This window comes from Nycticebus coucang, chromosome 10 (genome assembly GCF_027406575.1).
Source record: "Nycticebus coucang isolate mNycCou1 chromosome 10, mNycCou1.pri, whole genome shotgun sequence".
NCBI lineage: Eukaryota > Metazoa > Chordata > Mammalia > Primates > Lorisidae > Nycticebus > Nycticebus coucang.
Window position 1 is genome coordinate 31806965 of NC_069789.1, and position 12058 is coordinate 31819022.

At 41.4% G+C, this 12058-nt stretch overlaps 1 protein-coding gene across 6 annotated transcripts in view; it reads right to left on the reverse strand.

Annotated features, from left to right (window-relative positions):
• Positions 1-1207: 1207 nt before the first annotated feature.
• ABCB10 (ATP binding cassette subfamily B member 10) overlaps positions 1208-12058 on the reverse strand; it is a 45004-nt gene continuing 34153 nt past the window's right edge. For 3 of the 6 annotated variants that reach the window (XM_053606333.1, XM_053606329.1, XM_053606328.1), the window contains exons 9-13: positions 10586-10665; positions 8941-9121; positions 6977-7020; positions 4892-4926; positions 1208-1821 (exon numbers count right to left, since the gene is read on the reverse strand). In XM_053606333.1, the coding sequence (XP_053462308.1) occupies positions 1590-1821; positions 4892-4926; positions 6977-7020; positions 8941-9121; positions 10586-10665 (572 nt within the window). In that variant the 3' untranslated portion in view covers positions 1208-1589. The other 3 variants (XM_053606332.1, XM_053606331.1, XM_053606330.1) reach the window with 3 other exon arrangements.

The window sequence follows — 12058 nt, forward strand, 5'->3', positions numbered from 1 at the left end:
TGGTGCTTTCTTCTTCCGGTATAATCAGGGAACTAATAAACACTTAGTGCAGGAGAAAACTTCCATTTTGTTTATGTCAACATAGTTACTTCCTAGGTTCTGGCATCATCAATGTAGAATAAGCACTTTTTCTTGAGGCAACATCAAATTAACAACACTGATATGAAATATGGCAAATTTGGTGGTTGTCAGCATTCATTGCCTTAGGAAATTTGAAATATTTAGGTGAATCAAGCTATAACCATAAATAAAAGAAAGAGGTGGGCGGTGCCTGTGGCTCAGTGAGTAGGGCGCTGGCCCCATATACTGAGGGTGGCAGGTTCGAACCAGGCCCCAGCCAAACTGCAACAACAACAACAACAAATAGCCAGGCATTGTGGCGGGTGCCCGTGGTCCCAGCTACTTGGGAGGCTGAGGTAAGAGAATCGCCTAAGCCCAAGAGCTGGAGGTTGCTGTGAGCCACGATGCTACAGCACTCTACAGAGGGCGACAAAGTGAGACTCTGTCTCTAAAAAAAAAAAGGATACTATTTAATGCCTTCTTTTCAAGAGACTGACACATTCTTAAGGTTTCTTATTATTTGATAGAACAGCGAAGACTTCAAACTGTCTTCAAATGGCTTGAGGCTGAAAATTAGTTATATATAATCTTCAGATTTTAGCCTTATTAATGAAATTCCAAAGTATTATAAAATGCTGTAAAATTTGCCTGGGAATTATACATTTTTAAGAGATAAAATATTTCAAAATACATAAATTCAAACAAGTTAAATGTAAAATTCATTTTTATTTATCTTTCTTGATAATAACTGGCAGGTCATGCCTTCCTTCCCCAAAGTACTCATACAAATACGTGAATTAAGAAATAGAAGTTTGTCTGTTCACAGCATGGGTCTTCTTCCCTTTTTAAAACTCATTAGGCTTTCATGTGCCGAAATGTTGAAATCTGCACAAATATGAACACAGTCATCTCCCAAAGGAATACAGACTCCTACATTTTCACACCTTTGAAGACACAGGAGACAGGCAATAAAAATGTTCCCTTCTCTCCATGTGATGTTGACAATTTGTCTATAAGTCAGATTCACTTTGTGAGATTATCAGGATAAAAATAAAAGGCTAGCTTTTCATTTTCATTAACTAGTAAAATCGGAGTGAAAGTAGGTGGAATACTACCAAAGAATTACACAGTGATTGGTAAATGGGCCTAAAATAATTAGGCTTTGATTTATAATTCCCTTTTTAAAGTTGTCATTTGACAATAGTTTCAATCATTAACAGCAGGTATAAGAAAATGAGGTGTTGTGCTGTTAATTAAAATGTTCCAAGATGAAAGAAAGTACAAAACCTGAAAGTAACTTCAGTGCTACTGACATTTAGAAAGTTACAGTTGTTAAAACACTGAAGAAAAAGTTCTTGAGAACAGGTACATTTCAAAACAATATTTTATACACTTTGGAAAAATAGGCATATTTCAAATAATTTGATATATGATTTACAGATTTTATATAGTCTCTTAAGTTTTTTCTTCTGCAAAAACACTGTTTTGCTTTAAAGTCTCTCATATTCAATTTACCAATGATTGTTACTTTATGATGAAATAAAACTTTGTTTGTTCATTAGTTTTCTGTACATCCCATCTGGTTTTGAAAGTAGTTCTTCATGTTTTCCATACTCAGTAATTTTTCCTTGGTCCAGAACAGCAACCATATTAGCATTCTTAATGGTGGACAGACGATGGGCGATAATGAGCACGGTTCTTCCTTCCATCAGGCGATCCAGAGCTTCCTGCACTAGGTGCTCATTTTCAGCATCCAGAGCGCTGACAGAGGGACACAGGAGCAAGAGCAAAAGATGTCAGGGCCATGTACATCCTACACCCACATGCTTCCCAAAGCATGCACAAGGCCCCTCATGAGTGGTGAATTTTTACTGTGACCAAAATTTTGACTGCTTGGGCTAAAGATACTATTAAGAATGAAGCTTGAAGAGGTCAAACTTTCACTCTTTGCAAATGATATGATCGCAAATCTGGAAAACACTTGGGATTCTACTACAAAACTTTTAGAAATGATCAAGGAATACAGCAATGTCTCAGGCTACAAAATCAATACCCATAAATCTGTAGCCTTTACATATACCAACAATAACTAAGCCCAAAAAACAGTCAAGGACTCTATTCCATTCACAGTAGTGCCAAAGAAGATGAAATATTTGGGAGTATACCTAACAAGGGATGTGAAAGATCTCTACAAAGAGAACTATGAAACTTTAAGAAAAGAAATAGCTGAAGATGTTAACAAATGGAAAAACATACCATGCTCATGGCTGGGAAGAATCAGCATTGTTAAAATGTCTATACTACTCAAAGCAATATATAATTTTAATGCAATTCCTATCAAAGCTCCATTGTCATATTTTAAAGATGTTGAAAAAATAATACTTTGTTTTATATGGAATCAGAAAAAAAACTCAAATAGCCAAAACATTACTCAGCAATAAAAACAAAGCAGGAGGAATCACGCTACCAGAGCTGAGACTGTACTATAAAACAATAGTGATCAAAACGGCATGGTATTGGCACAAAAACAGAGAAGTAGATGTCTGGAACAGAATAGAGAACCAAGAGATGAATCCAGCTACTTACCATTATTTGATCTTTGACAAGCCAATTAAAAACATCCAGTGGGAAAAGATTCCCTATTTAACAAATGGTGCTGGGTGAACTGGCTGGCGATCTGTAAAAGACTGAAACTGGACCCACACCTTTCACCATTAACTAAGATAGACTCTCACTGGATTAAAGATTTAAACTTAAGACATAAAACTATAAAAATACTTGAAGAAAGTGCAGGGAAACTCTTGAAGAAATCAGCCTGGGTGAATATTTTATGAGGAGGACTCCCCAGGCCATTGAAGCAGTATCAAAAATACACTACTGGGACCTGATCAAACTAAAAAGCTTCTGCACAGCCAAGAAAATAGTAAGTAAAGCAAGCAGACAGCCCTCAGAATGGGAGAAAATATTTGCAGGTTATACCTCCAATAAAGGTTTAATAACCAGAATCCACAGAGAACTCTAACATATTAGCAAGAAAAGAACACGTGATCCCATCTCAGGGTGGGAAAGGGACTTGAAGAGAAACTTCTCTAAAGAAGACAGACGCACGATCTACAAACACATGAAAACAGCTCATCATCCTTAATCATCAGAGAAATGCAAATCAAAACTAGTTTGAGATATCACCTAACCCCAGTAAGAGTAGCCCACATAACAAAATCCCAAAACCAGAGATGTTGGCATGGATGTGGAGAAAAGGGCACACTTCTACACTGGTGGGAATGCACACGAATACGTTCCTTCTGGAACGATGTTTAAAGAATACTTAGAGACCTAAAAATGACCTGCCATTCGATCCTGTAATTCCTTTACTAGGTTTATACCCAGAAGAACAAAAATCACAATATAACAAAGACATCTGTACCAGAATGTTTATTGCAGCCCAATTCACAATTGCTAAGTCATGGAAGAAGCCCAAGTGCCCATTGATCCTCTAATGGATTAATAAATTGTGGTATATGTACAGCATGGAATATTATGCAGCCTTAAAGAAAGATGGAGACTTTACCTCTTTCATGTTTACATGGATGGAGCTGGAACATATTCTTCTTAGCAAAGTATCTCAGGAATGGAAGAAAAAGTATCCAATGTACTCAGCCCTACTATGAAGCTAAATTATAGCTTTCACATGAAGGCTATAACCCAACTGTAGCACAAGACTATGAGGAAAGGTCTATGAGGTTAGAGTGGAGGAAGGGCAATGGGTGGGGCCACACCTATGGTGCATCTTAGAATGGGTACAGGCGAAACTTACTAAAGGCAGAATACAAATGTCTACATATAATAACTAAGAAAAAGCCATGAAGGCTGCGTTGAACAGTTTGATGAGAATATTTCAGATTGCATATGAAACCAGCACATTGTACCCCTTGATTGCACTAATGTACACAGCTATGATTTAACAATAAAAAAATTAATAGCCTGTAGCTCAGTCGGAAGGGCGCCGGCCCCATATACCAAAGGTGGCGGGTTCAAACCCAGCCCCGGCCAAACTGCAACCAAAAAAAAAAAAAATAGCCGGGCGTTGTGGCGGGCGCCTGTAGTCCCAGCTACTCGGGAGGCTGAGGCAAGAGAATCGCTTGGGCCCAGGAGTTGGAGGTTGCTGTGAGCTGGGTGAGGCCACGGCACTCTACGGAGGGCCATAAAGTGAGACTCTGTCTCTACAAAAAAAAAAAAAAAATTAATAAATAAATAGGGGAAGAAAAAAAGAGAATGAAGCTTAGGGCTCCTGGGTCGCCATAAAACTACAGGGCATTCCAAAAATCTTCATACATAGGAAAAGTATAACAACAGATGTCTTGGACCTTGTCTGCCACGAGTGGGAGAGAAGTCTTTGTGAGTGTGTGTGTGGAGAAAGAGGTGGCTGACACGTAGAGAATATTTTGTAAATGTTTTGTACAATTTTGTAATGAATATTTTCTAAAAAGGTACATGTTGCTATGATTTCCCATTTCCCGTACACATGGCAACTTCTGGGACACCCCATTGACTGTGACCTGAGTAGTAAAGCACCCTGTACAGTCAGTGGTCAGGAATGAGAAGCGATTCATCACACACGTCTGCATCAGAACCAGAACCTTGACTCCAGGTTCATTCTCCTCACTGCCTCTCGCCTGCCATTATTAATTCAGATGCCATCACTTTAAAGTAATGGGAGGAAAAAGTGTTTTCATTTGTACCACTTGGAAGTACAGAACTAAGGTTTTTGGTTAAGGAAGAATTTGGTTTAATACAATTATATATATTATTAAGATTATTAAGATATCCTCACCTGGTGGCTTCATCTAGGAGAAGAATTTTGGGATTCTAAAGAAGGAAAAAAAGAAAAGAAAAGAAAAGAAAAAAGGGTATTATTAGAAAAACACAAACTCTGAGCAATAAAAAGGAATGAAATTCTGACATGTGCCCCAATGTGGATGGACCTTGGAAACACTATGGTAAGTGAACAAGCCCAACACAAAGGATGGTACATTGTATGATTTAGCTTCTGTGAAGCGTCCAGAAACAGCGGGCAGGTCTGCGGTCACGTGGGGGCTAGGGCCAATGAAGGAAGTGAGATGGGGGGATGCTGCTAAAGGGGAGCAGGTCTCTGGCTGATGGTGATGAAAATGTTCCAAAAATGATCGTTAGGAGAGATGCACAACTCTGAATGTACGAAAAACTACTGAATTGAAAATAGGGCTTGATGCCAGTAGCTCAGTGAGTAGGGTGCCAGCCACATACACTGAAGCTGGTGGGTTTGAGCCCGGCCCAGGCCTGCTAAACAACGACAACTGCAACCAAAAAATAGCCGGGCGTTGTGGTGGGCACCTGTAGCCCTAGTTACTTGGGAGTCTGACGCAAGAGAATCACTTAAACCAAGAGTTTGAGGTTGCTGTGAGCTGTGACGCCATAGCACTCTACTGAGGTTGACATAGGTTGACATGTCTCAAAAAAAAAAAAAGAAGAAAAGAAAATGGTTAAATTATATAGTAAGTGAATTATATCTCAGTAAAGCTGTTATTAAAAAAAGAAAAACACAAACTTCTGTCTTGGTTAAGTACATAAATGGAAGTGCTAAAGCCAATTTTATTATTTATTTTTTGCAGTTTTGGCCAGGGCCTGGTTTGAACCTGCCACCCTCGGTATATGGGGCCAGTGCCCTACTCCTTGAGCCACAGGTGCTGCCCTAAAGCCAATTTTAAACTTTTATCATGGTGATCACCTGAGTGGATGTTGTTCACAGCACAGTGTTATCCTGCTGGTCAACCAGCTAACAGTGTGAGAAGGGAATCTGCAATGAGTAAGATGGGATCTCTAACTCTCAGGGCTTGCTTTTCATTCATGTAGAAAGATCAAACTAACATGTAAAATGGAAAAACGTAAGAGCAAGCTGACATACATAACACACTAAATTCTGGCTTTGCCTAGGATTTCGCTCTTACAGATACCATTCATTCATATATTATTCACAATCGCCCCAAACTAGAAATGGCCCAAATGTTCATCCACTGTTGAAGGGATCAAGCAACAGAGGCACATCCACTATTTGGTAGCAGGAAGGAAGCAGTGCTGATGGACATCACGGAGTGCAGAGGCCTCAGAAACCATATGCCTGTACTATGTAAAAGAGGCGAGAGGCCTAAGAGCATGTGCCAAAATGTTCAAAAGAGCAAATCCAGACAGACGGACAGTGGATGTGTGGTGGCCTGGGCCTGGGGGTGGGAAGGGGGAAGATTGCAAATGGGCATGAAGGATCTTGTGGGGTGATATGAATGTCTAACACTGGATTGTGTGTATAACCGACTCTGCAAATTTACTAAAAATCGCTGAAAAGTACATTCAAAATTCAATAAAGCTGCTTTTAAAAAAATCACTTATAAACCTGAGAACAGTTGCATGACAAAGGGGAAGGATAGCCTTTCCTCAAAAATAAATACCTGGCCTTCCGCTAAAATGGCTTTTCCCTCTTCTCCGAAGGAGGCTTGTCTAAGCCCCGCCAGTCTGCACTGCTCAGCGCAGCAGATGACTACAGAGCACACAGTGTGGATCCTGTTCTATTTCGATATTTGAGTCAATACTCACTGTTTCACTCGTTACATGTCATGGTTCTAGACATAAGGACCACATGTTAAAAGCTTCTTCCTCTGACAACCTTAGCTCAGTACTGGGCTCCCAGTACCCAAGAGGTACTTATTAAATTTGGACACTGGGCACTCAGTGAACTCCCAATTAATCTTTTACCACAAATGTCTCTCAGATACCTACTCTCCCCCTTCCAAAAAACAAAAAGGAAGAAGATAAATAGTAAATACAAATTACAAAGTCCCTAATAAAAACAATACAAAAAAACTCAGCCAAGCAGCTTCAGTCTTACCTTAAGCAGAGCGCGGGCAATTGCAATCCGTTGTTTCTGCCCACCTAACAAAGACAATATTAAGGGGGGGGGGAGGAAGCCTTAACAACAATTCTTGGTAAGAGGCTTTTTGGTAAGCCATATAGTAATTTGATAGTAATTTCTTCCACACAAGCTGAGGGACAAAGAATAGAAACTTACTTTAAATATATTGTTCTCAAATTTCATCCCTATTGATCTCAAAAAAATTTTTTTTTTTTTTTTTTGTAGAGACAGAGTCTCACTTTATTGCCTTCAGCAGGGTGCCATGATGTCACAGGACTCACAGCAACCTCTAGCTCTTGGGCTTCAGCGATTCTCCTGCCTCAGCCTCCCGAGCAGCTGGGACTATAGGCACCCGCCACAACGCCCGGCTATTTTTTGGTTGCAGTTCAGCTGGGGCTGGGTTTGAACCCACCACCCTCGGTATTTGGGGCCGGCGCCCTACTCACTGAGCCACAGGCGCCACCCTGATCTCAAAATTAATAACAAAAGTTATCATTGCTAACAATAATTGAGAATTTCCCATATGCCAGGCATTCTTTTTTTTTTTTTTTGGAGACAGAGCCTCAAGCCATCACCCTGGGTAGGGTGCTGTAGCGTCACAGCTCACAGCAACCTCAAACTCTTAGGCTTAAGCAATTCTCTTGCCTCAGCCTCCTGAGCAGTTGGGACTACAGGCACCCACCACAATTTCCAGCTATTTTTTGGTTGCAGTTGTCATGGTTGTTTGGCAGGCCTGGGCTGGATTTGAACCTGCCAGCTCTGGTGTATGTGGCTGGCGCTTCAGCCGCTTGAGCTACAGGCGCCACCCATTATACTCTATAACTGCCCATGTTACAGATAATAAGCTGAGAAACCAAGTAACGTGCCCAAGGTCCACAGCTGGTAAGCAGCAGAGCCACAATCTGAACCTACAAAGTGTGAAGGACTGTGCTTTTGTTTTTCCCCCCTAGGTAGATGCTGTGGTATCATAGTTCATAGCATCAAACACCTGGGCTCCAGTGAGCCCCCCTGCCTCAACCTCCTAAGTAGCTGGGATTATAGGGACCCAGCACAACCCTAGCTAGTATTTCTATTTTTAGTAGAGATGGGAGTCTCACTCTTGCTTATTCCTGAGCTCAAGGGATCCTCCTGCCTCGCTCTCCCTAAGTGTTGGGGTCCCAGCCATGAGCCACCACATAGAATATCCAGCATAGTAAGGAAACCAGAAACTCCAAGATATTTGGAGGATTCCAAAGAGTGCTTGAAATGTCTGGGAGCACAGAGCATCAGTGACGGTGGGTCTAGTGACTCACCTTACGGTCCCACTCCACACCTGCCATTCTCACAATGTTCTCTTCTTCTCCTGCCCCAGAGACCATGGCAGCATGTGCGTGTGGACCTGGAGGTTACAGGCAGAGGAAGCTGCTCTTTTCTTAAACTCAAGTTCTACTAGAAGCAAGCAAACCAACTGAGGATAGGTGTGGAGACAGGTGAGGACAGAGGTCAGCGGAAGTCGTGGTGATTCCCCTCACTCTGTCCTCACTCCCTCCCTTCCTCTAGGGACACTACTCCAAAGTCATATTTGGAAAGTCCCAGAGAGCACACTCTTTCCAGTTTACGTTGTTTGTGCCAATTCCATTTTTAAACTGCCTACATTTTATAAAAATCATAGACGATATGTATAAAACCTTTTTGTTTTAAATTTTCTGTGAACCAGGCACAGCGGCTCACACCCGAACTCTCAGCTTCCCAGGAGGCTGAGGCAAGAGGATGCTTGAGCCAGGAGACCGAGGCCACAGTGAGCTGTGATTACAGTACTGCACTCCAGCCTGGGCGACAGACTTTGTCTCTAAAAATAAAATAAAATAACAAAGAAAAACACTGCAATATGTAAATGTTTGCAGAGTTCTTTGGAGCACCTGACTAGAGGATTTTGCTATAAAGCAGTAACAAAAACGCACCTGAGAGAAGAATCCCCTTTTCTCCGACCACAGTGTTGAACCCTTGGGGGAAGTTCCGAATGAAAGCAGCCGCATTGGCCACCTCAGCCACTCTCCCCACCTGCTCAGCAGTCACTGAAGAAGGGTCGTCGGCACCATAAGCAATGTTCTCAGCGATAGAGCAAGAGAACAAAATGGGTTCCTGAAAATTGGAAATAAAACTTATTTATCACAAATTTCAAAACAGACTTCTACCATGTCTAGTAAATAGGACAGAGGTTAGTGCTGTCTTCCATCTAAGAAATGATCAATGTGCTATTTTCTTGGTTCTCCTTCTTGGTTCTCCTTCATCACTCTCAATAAATTTACCCAGCAGACTTTTTTTTTTTAATTGTTCTTTTTCTTTTTAATTTCAGTTTGCTTGTTCATTCTTCTTTGTTTGAAGTACTCCTTTTTTGTTCATTTTCTTTTTCCTCTGGTGGTGCTGGCTGTTTTTGATGTTGTTAGTAGAGACGGGGTCTTACTCTGGCTCACTGCTGCTTATACTGTTCTTGAACCTCTGAGCTCAGACAATCCACCCGCCTCAGCCTCCCACAGCGCTGGGACTATAGGCGTGAGCCACCACGCCCGGCCTACCCAGCAGACTTTTAAGAAATCCATGTTTTACCACAAATAGGACTGATCATCTATAATCCTCCCCATACTAAAGGCTGTGCGAGCCCACAACAGGTGCTCATAAGGTGCCTGACTTAGGGCAAGAACTTCATAAATGTGAGTCCTCTCCTTTAGGAATTATGAGGCCCTCGGTGACCCTGACTCCATCTGCCTACCTTCCACTAGGGACAAAGGGGGAATCCATCTCTATTCATTACTTTCTGAAATATACAGAAAGTAGGAAGATGAAATTTTGACAGAACCCCATGAAGTGGTTCTAAAAAACAAGCCAACTTCCAGCCTCTTTTCTCTATTCTTAATAGTACACACTGATAATACCCCTACACCACTGGGTTCCCCCATCACTGCCCACCTGCCCTTACCTAGTTAAGTGAGGCAAAGGTGAGCTCAATGTAGAGAGGCTCAGAAATGCCAGGAGGCTCAGGTTCGTCTACCTGGGCACAGATAGGCAATAAAAATAAAAAATAAAAGCTGTGGCAACACTTCCCTGCCCCAGATGGCCTTGTGAAATCAGTCTCATCAAAGAGACCACATTCTGTTAACATTCTGCTTTGAAATCTGTAATTTCTTTGCAAGGGGACTCTGGCTCTTGCCCTAGTTTTTGGTTGCTTCTTTCTGAAACTCATGCAGAACTGTAGACTGGCTGGGATGAAAATGGGAACTGGGTAAGAATCAGTAAAAGCTAAAAAAGTCAGTAAAAGTTTTTGTCATTTCCGCGGTCCCTCCCCCCATCCTCTATGGACAGGACCAAGTAATATCAGCCTCCAGCTTTTGATTAACAAGCCAATGCTTTGATGGGTTCAACTACTTAGGGTTCTCCAGGAAATAGCACTATTTGCAAACCTAAACAATCTGTCATATGGAATGAGTTTAATACATCTGGAAAACTTGCATGCCTTCTCTCTTGAGAAGTGCAAGACCAAGAAAAAAAGCCAATGCTAAAAGCAATTTTGACAGAAAGTGAAACAGAAATAGAAGTCTGTCTTTTTACCTGACTGACTGTCCCAATCTTGGATCTCAGCCAGACTGGATTTAGCTGACGAATGTCATGGCCATCAAGACTGATAGTTCCTTGTAGAGAAAAAGAAAATACCACCAACCATCATGGGGCCAATGGCTAACACAGAAAGGATCCAGTGGAAAAATTCCAGACTCAGTTTTTTAAAGATTAAAAATATACTGAACATTTCTAAATGAAATCTAAAACTATCATATATCATGGAATTTCAGACCTAAAGGGCTTTCTGGACTGTCCAAGTCTACTGCCCCCCTATGCTGGTTACATGACTATTTCACCTTGTTCATCCATCCAGGAATTTCCCCAGAGCCCCCTCAGGTGACTTAGGATCCCACCAATGAGATGCCCTGGTGCAAAGTCTTAATTCAGAAGAGAATTACATGTGATAAGCTATAAGGTTTCCACCTACTGGCAGAGATAATGGCAGAGGTGGCACAGTTCTGCATCTGCACCCAAGGCAGTGGCCTAATTAGGCAGTGTCCTGATCATGCCCATGTCAGCAGCTACCTTGAAGGCCTGGCTCTGGGTGAAGTTCTGGGAAGGTTCTCAGAAGTTCAACCTAGAATCTATTTTGTCAACCCAGCCAGTGATTTTTGAGAACTTTTATTACTCTTCAAAATATCTCTTTCTTTCTGTAAAACGTGCACACTATAATTAAGTAAATAAAGAAAAAAATAAAATATCCCTCTCTATATAAACTCAGTCAAAGTAGAATCTGTTATTTGTGACAAAGAATCTGATCGATATTGTGGGAGAGCTTTTAAATAATCAGACGCTAACTCCATGACCTTCACTAATTGAATTAGTTCTACACATTGAAGGTACCAGCGACACTTGGAGATGATGACTACACTCCTTCTCCGTTAGTGTTGTGGGATTCTGGAAGCCAGCTGGAACTTTCATCAACTGGCAAAAACTCAAGGTCTTAGACTAAAAAGTACAAAGCACTCTAGAGAGTACACAACAGGAATTTATGTATGATTTCCTTTCTCCTTGATTTATTCACCATGATAAAACTAGAAACTGGGTATTTTCACTAGATTTGTGCCCACGGAACTAATAGTATTTTGGGGGGCGGGAACAGGGTCTTGCTCTGTCACCCAGGCTGGGGGAGTGCTATGGTGCTATCATAGCTCACAGCAACCTCCTGGGCACACACAATCCTTCTACCTCTGCCTCCTGAGCAGCTGGGACTATAGGCTGTGCCACCACATCTAGCTGATTTTCTTATTTTTTTGGAGATAGGATCTCCCTATGTTGCCCAGGCTGGTCTCAAACTCTTGGCCTCACAAAGTGCTGGGATTACAGGTGTGAGCAACCACATCTGGCCTTAAGATTTTTTTAAACTCAGAATTTTATATAGAAAGTCAATAGTGAATCAAGACAGTGATTCTAAAGGCAAACAGCACAGTAAAACTTTTAACACAGGTGCTGATTCCTGGGTAA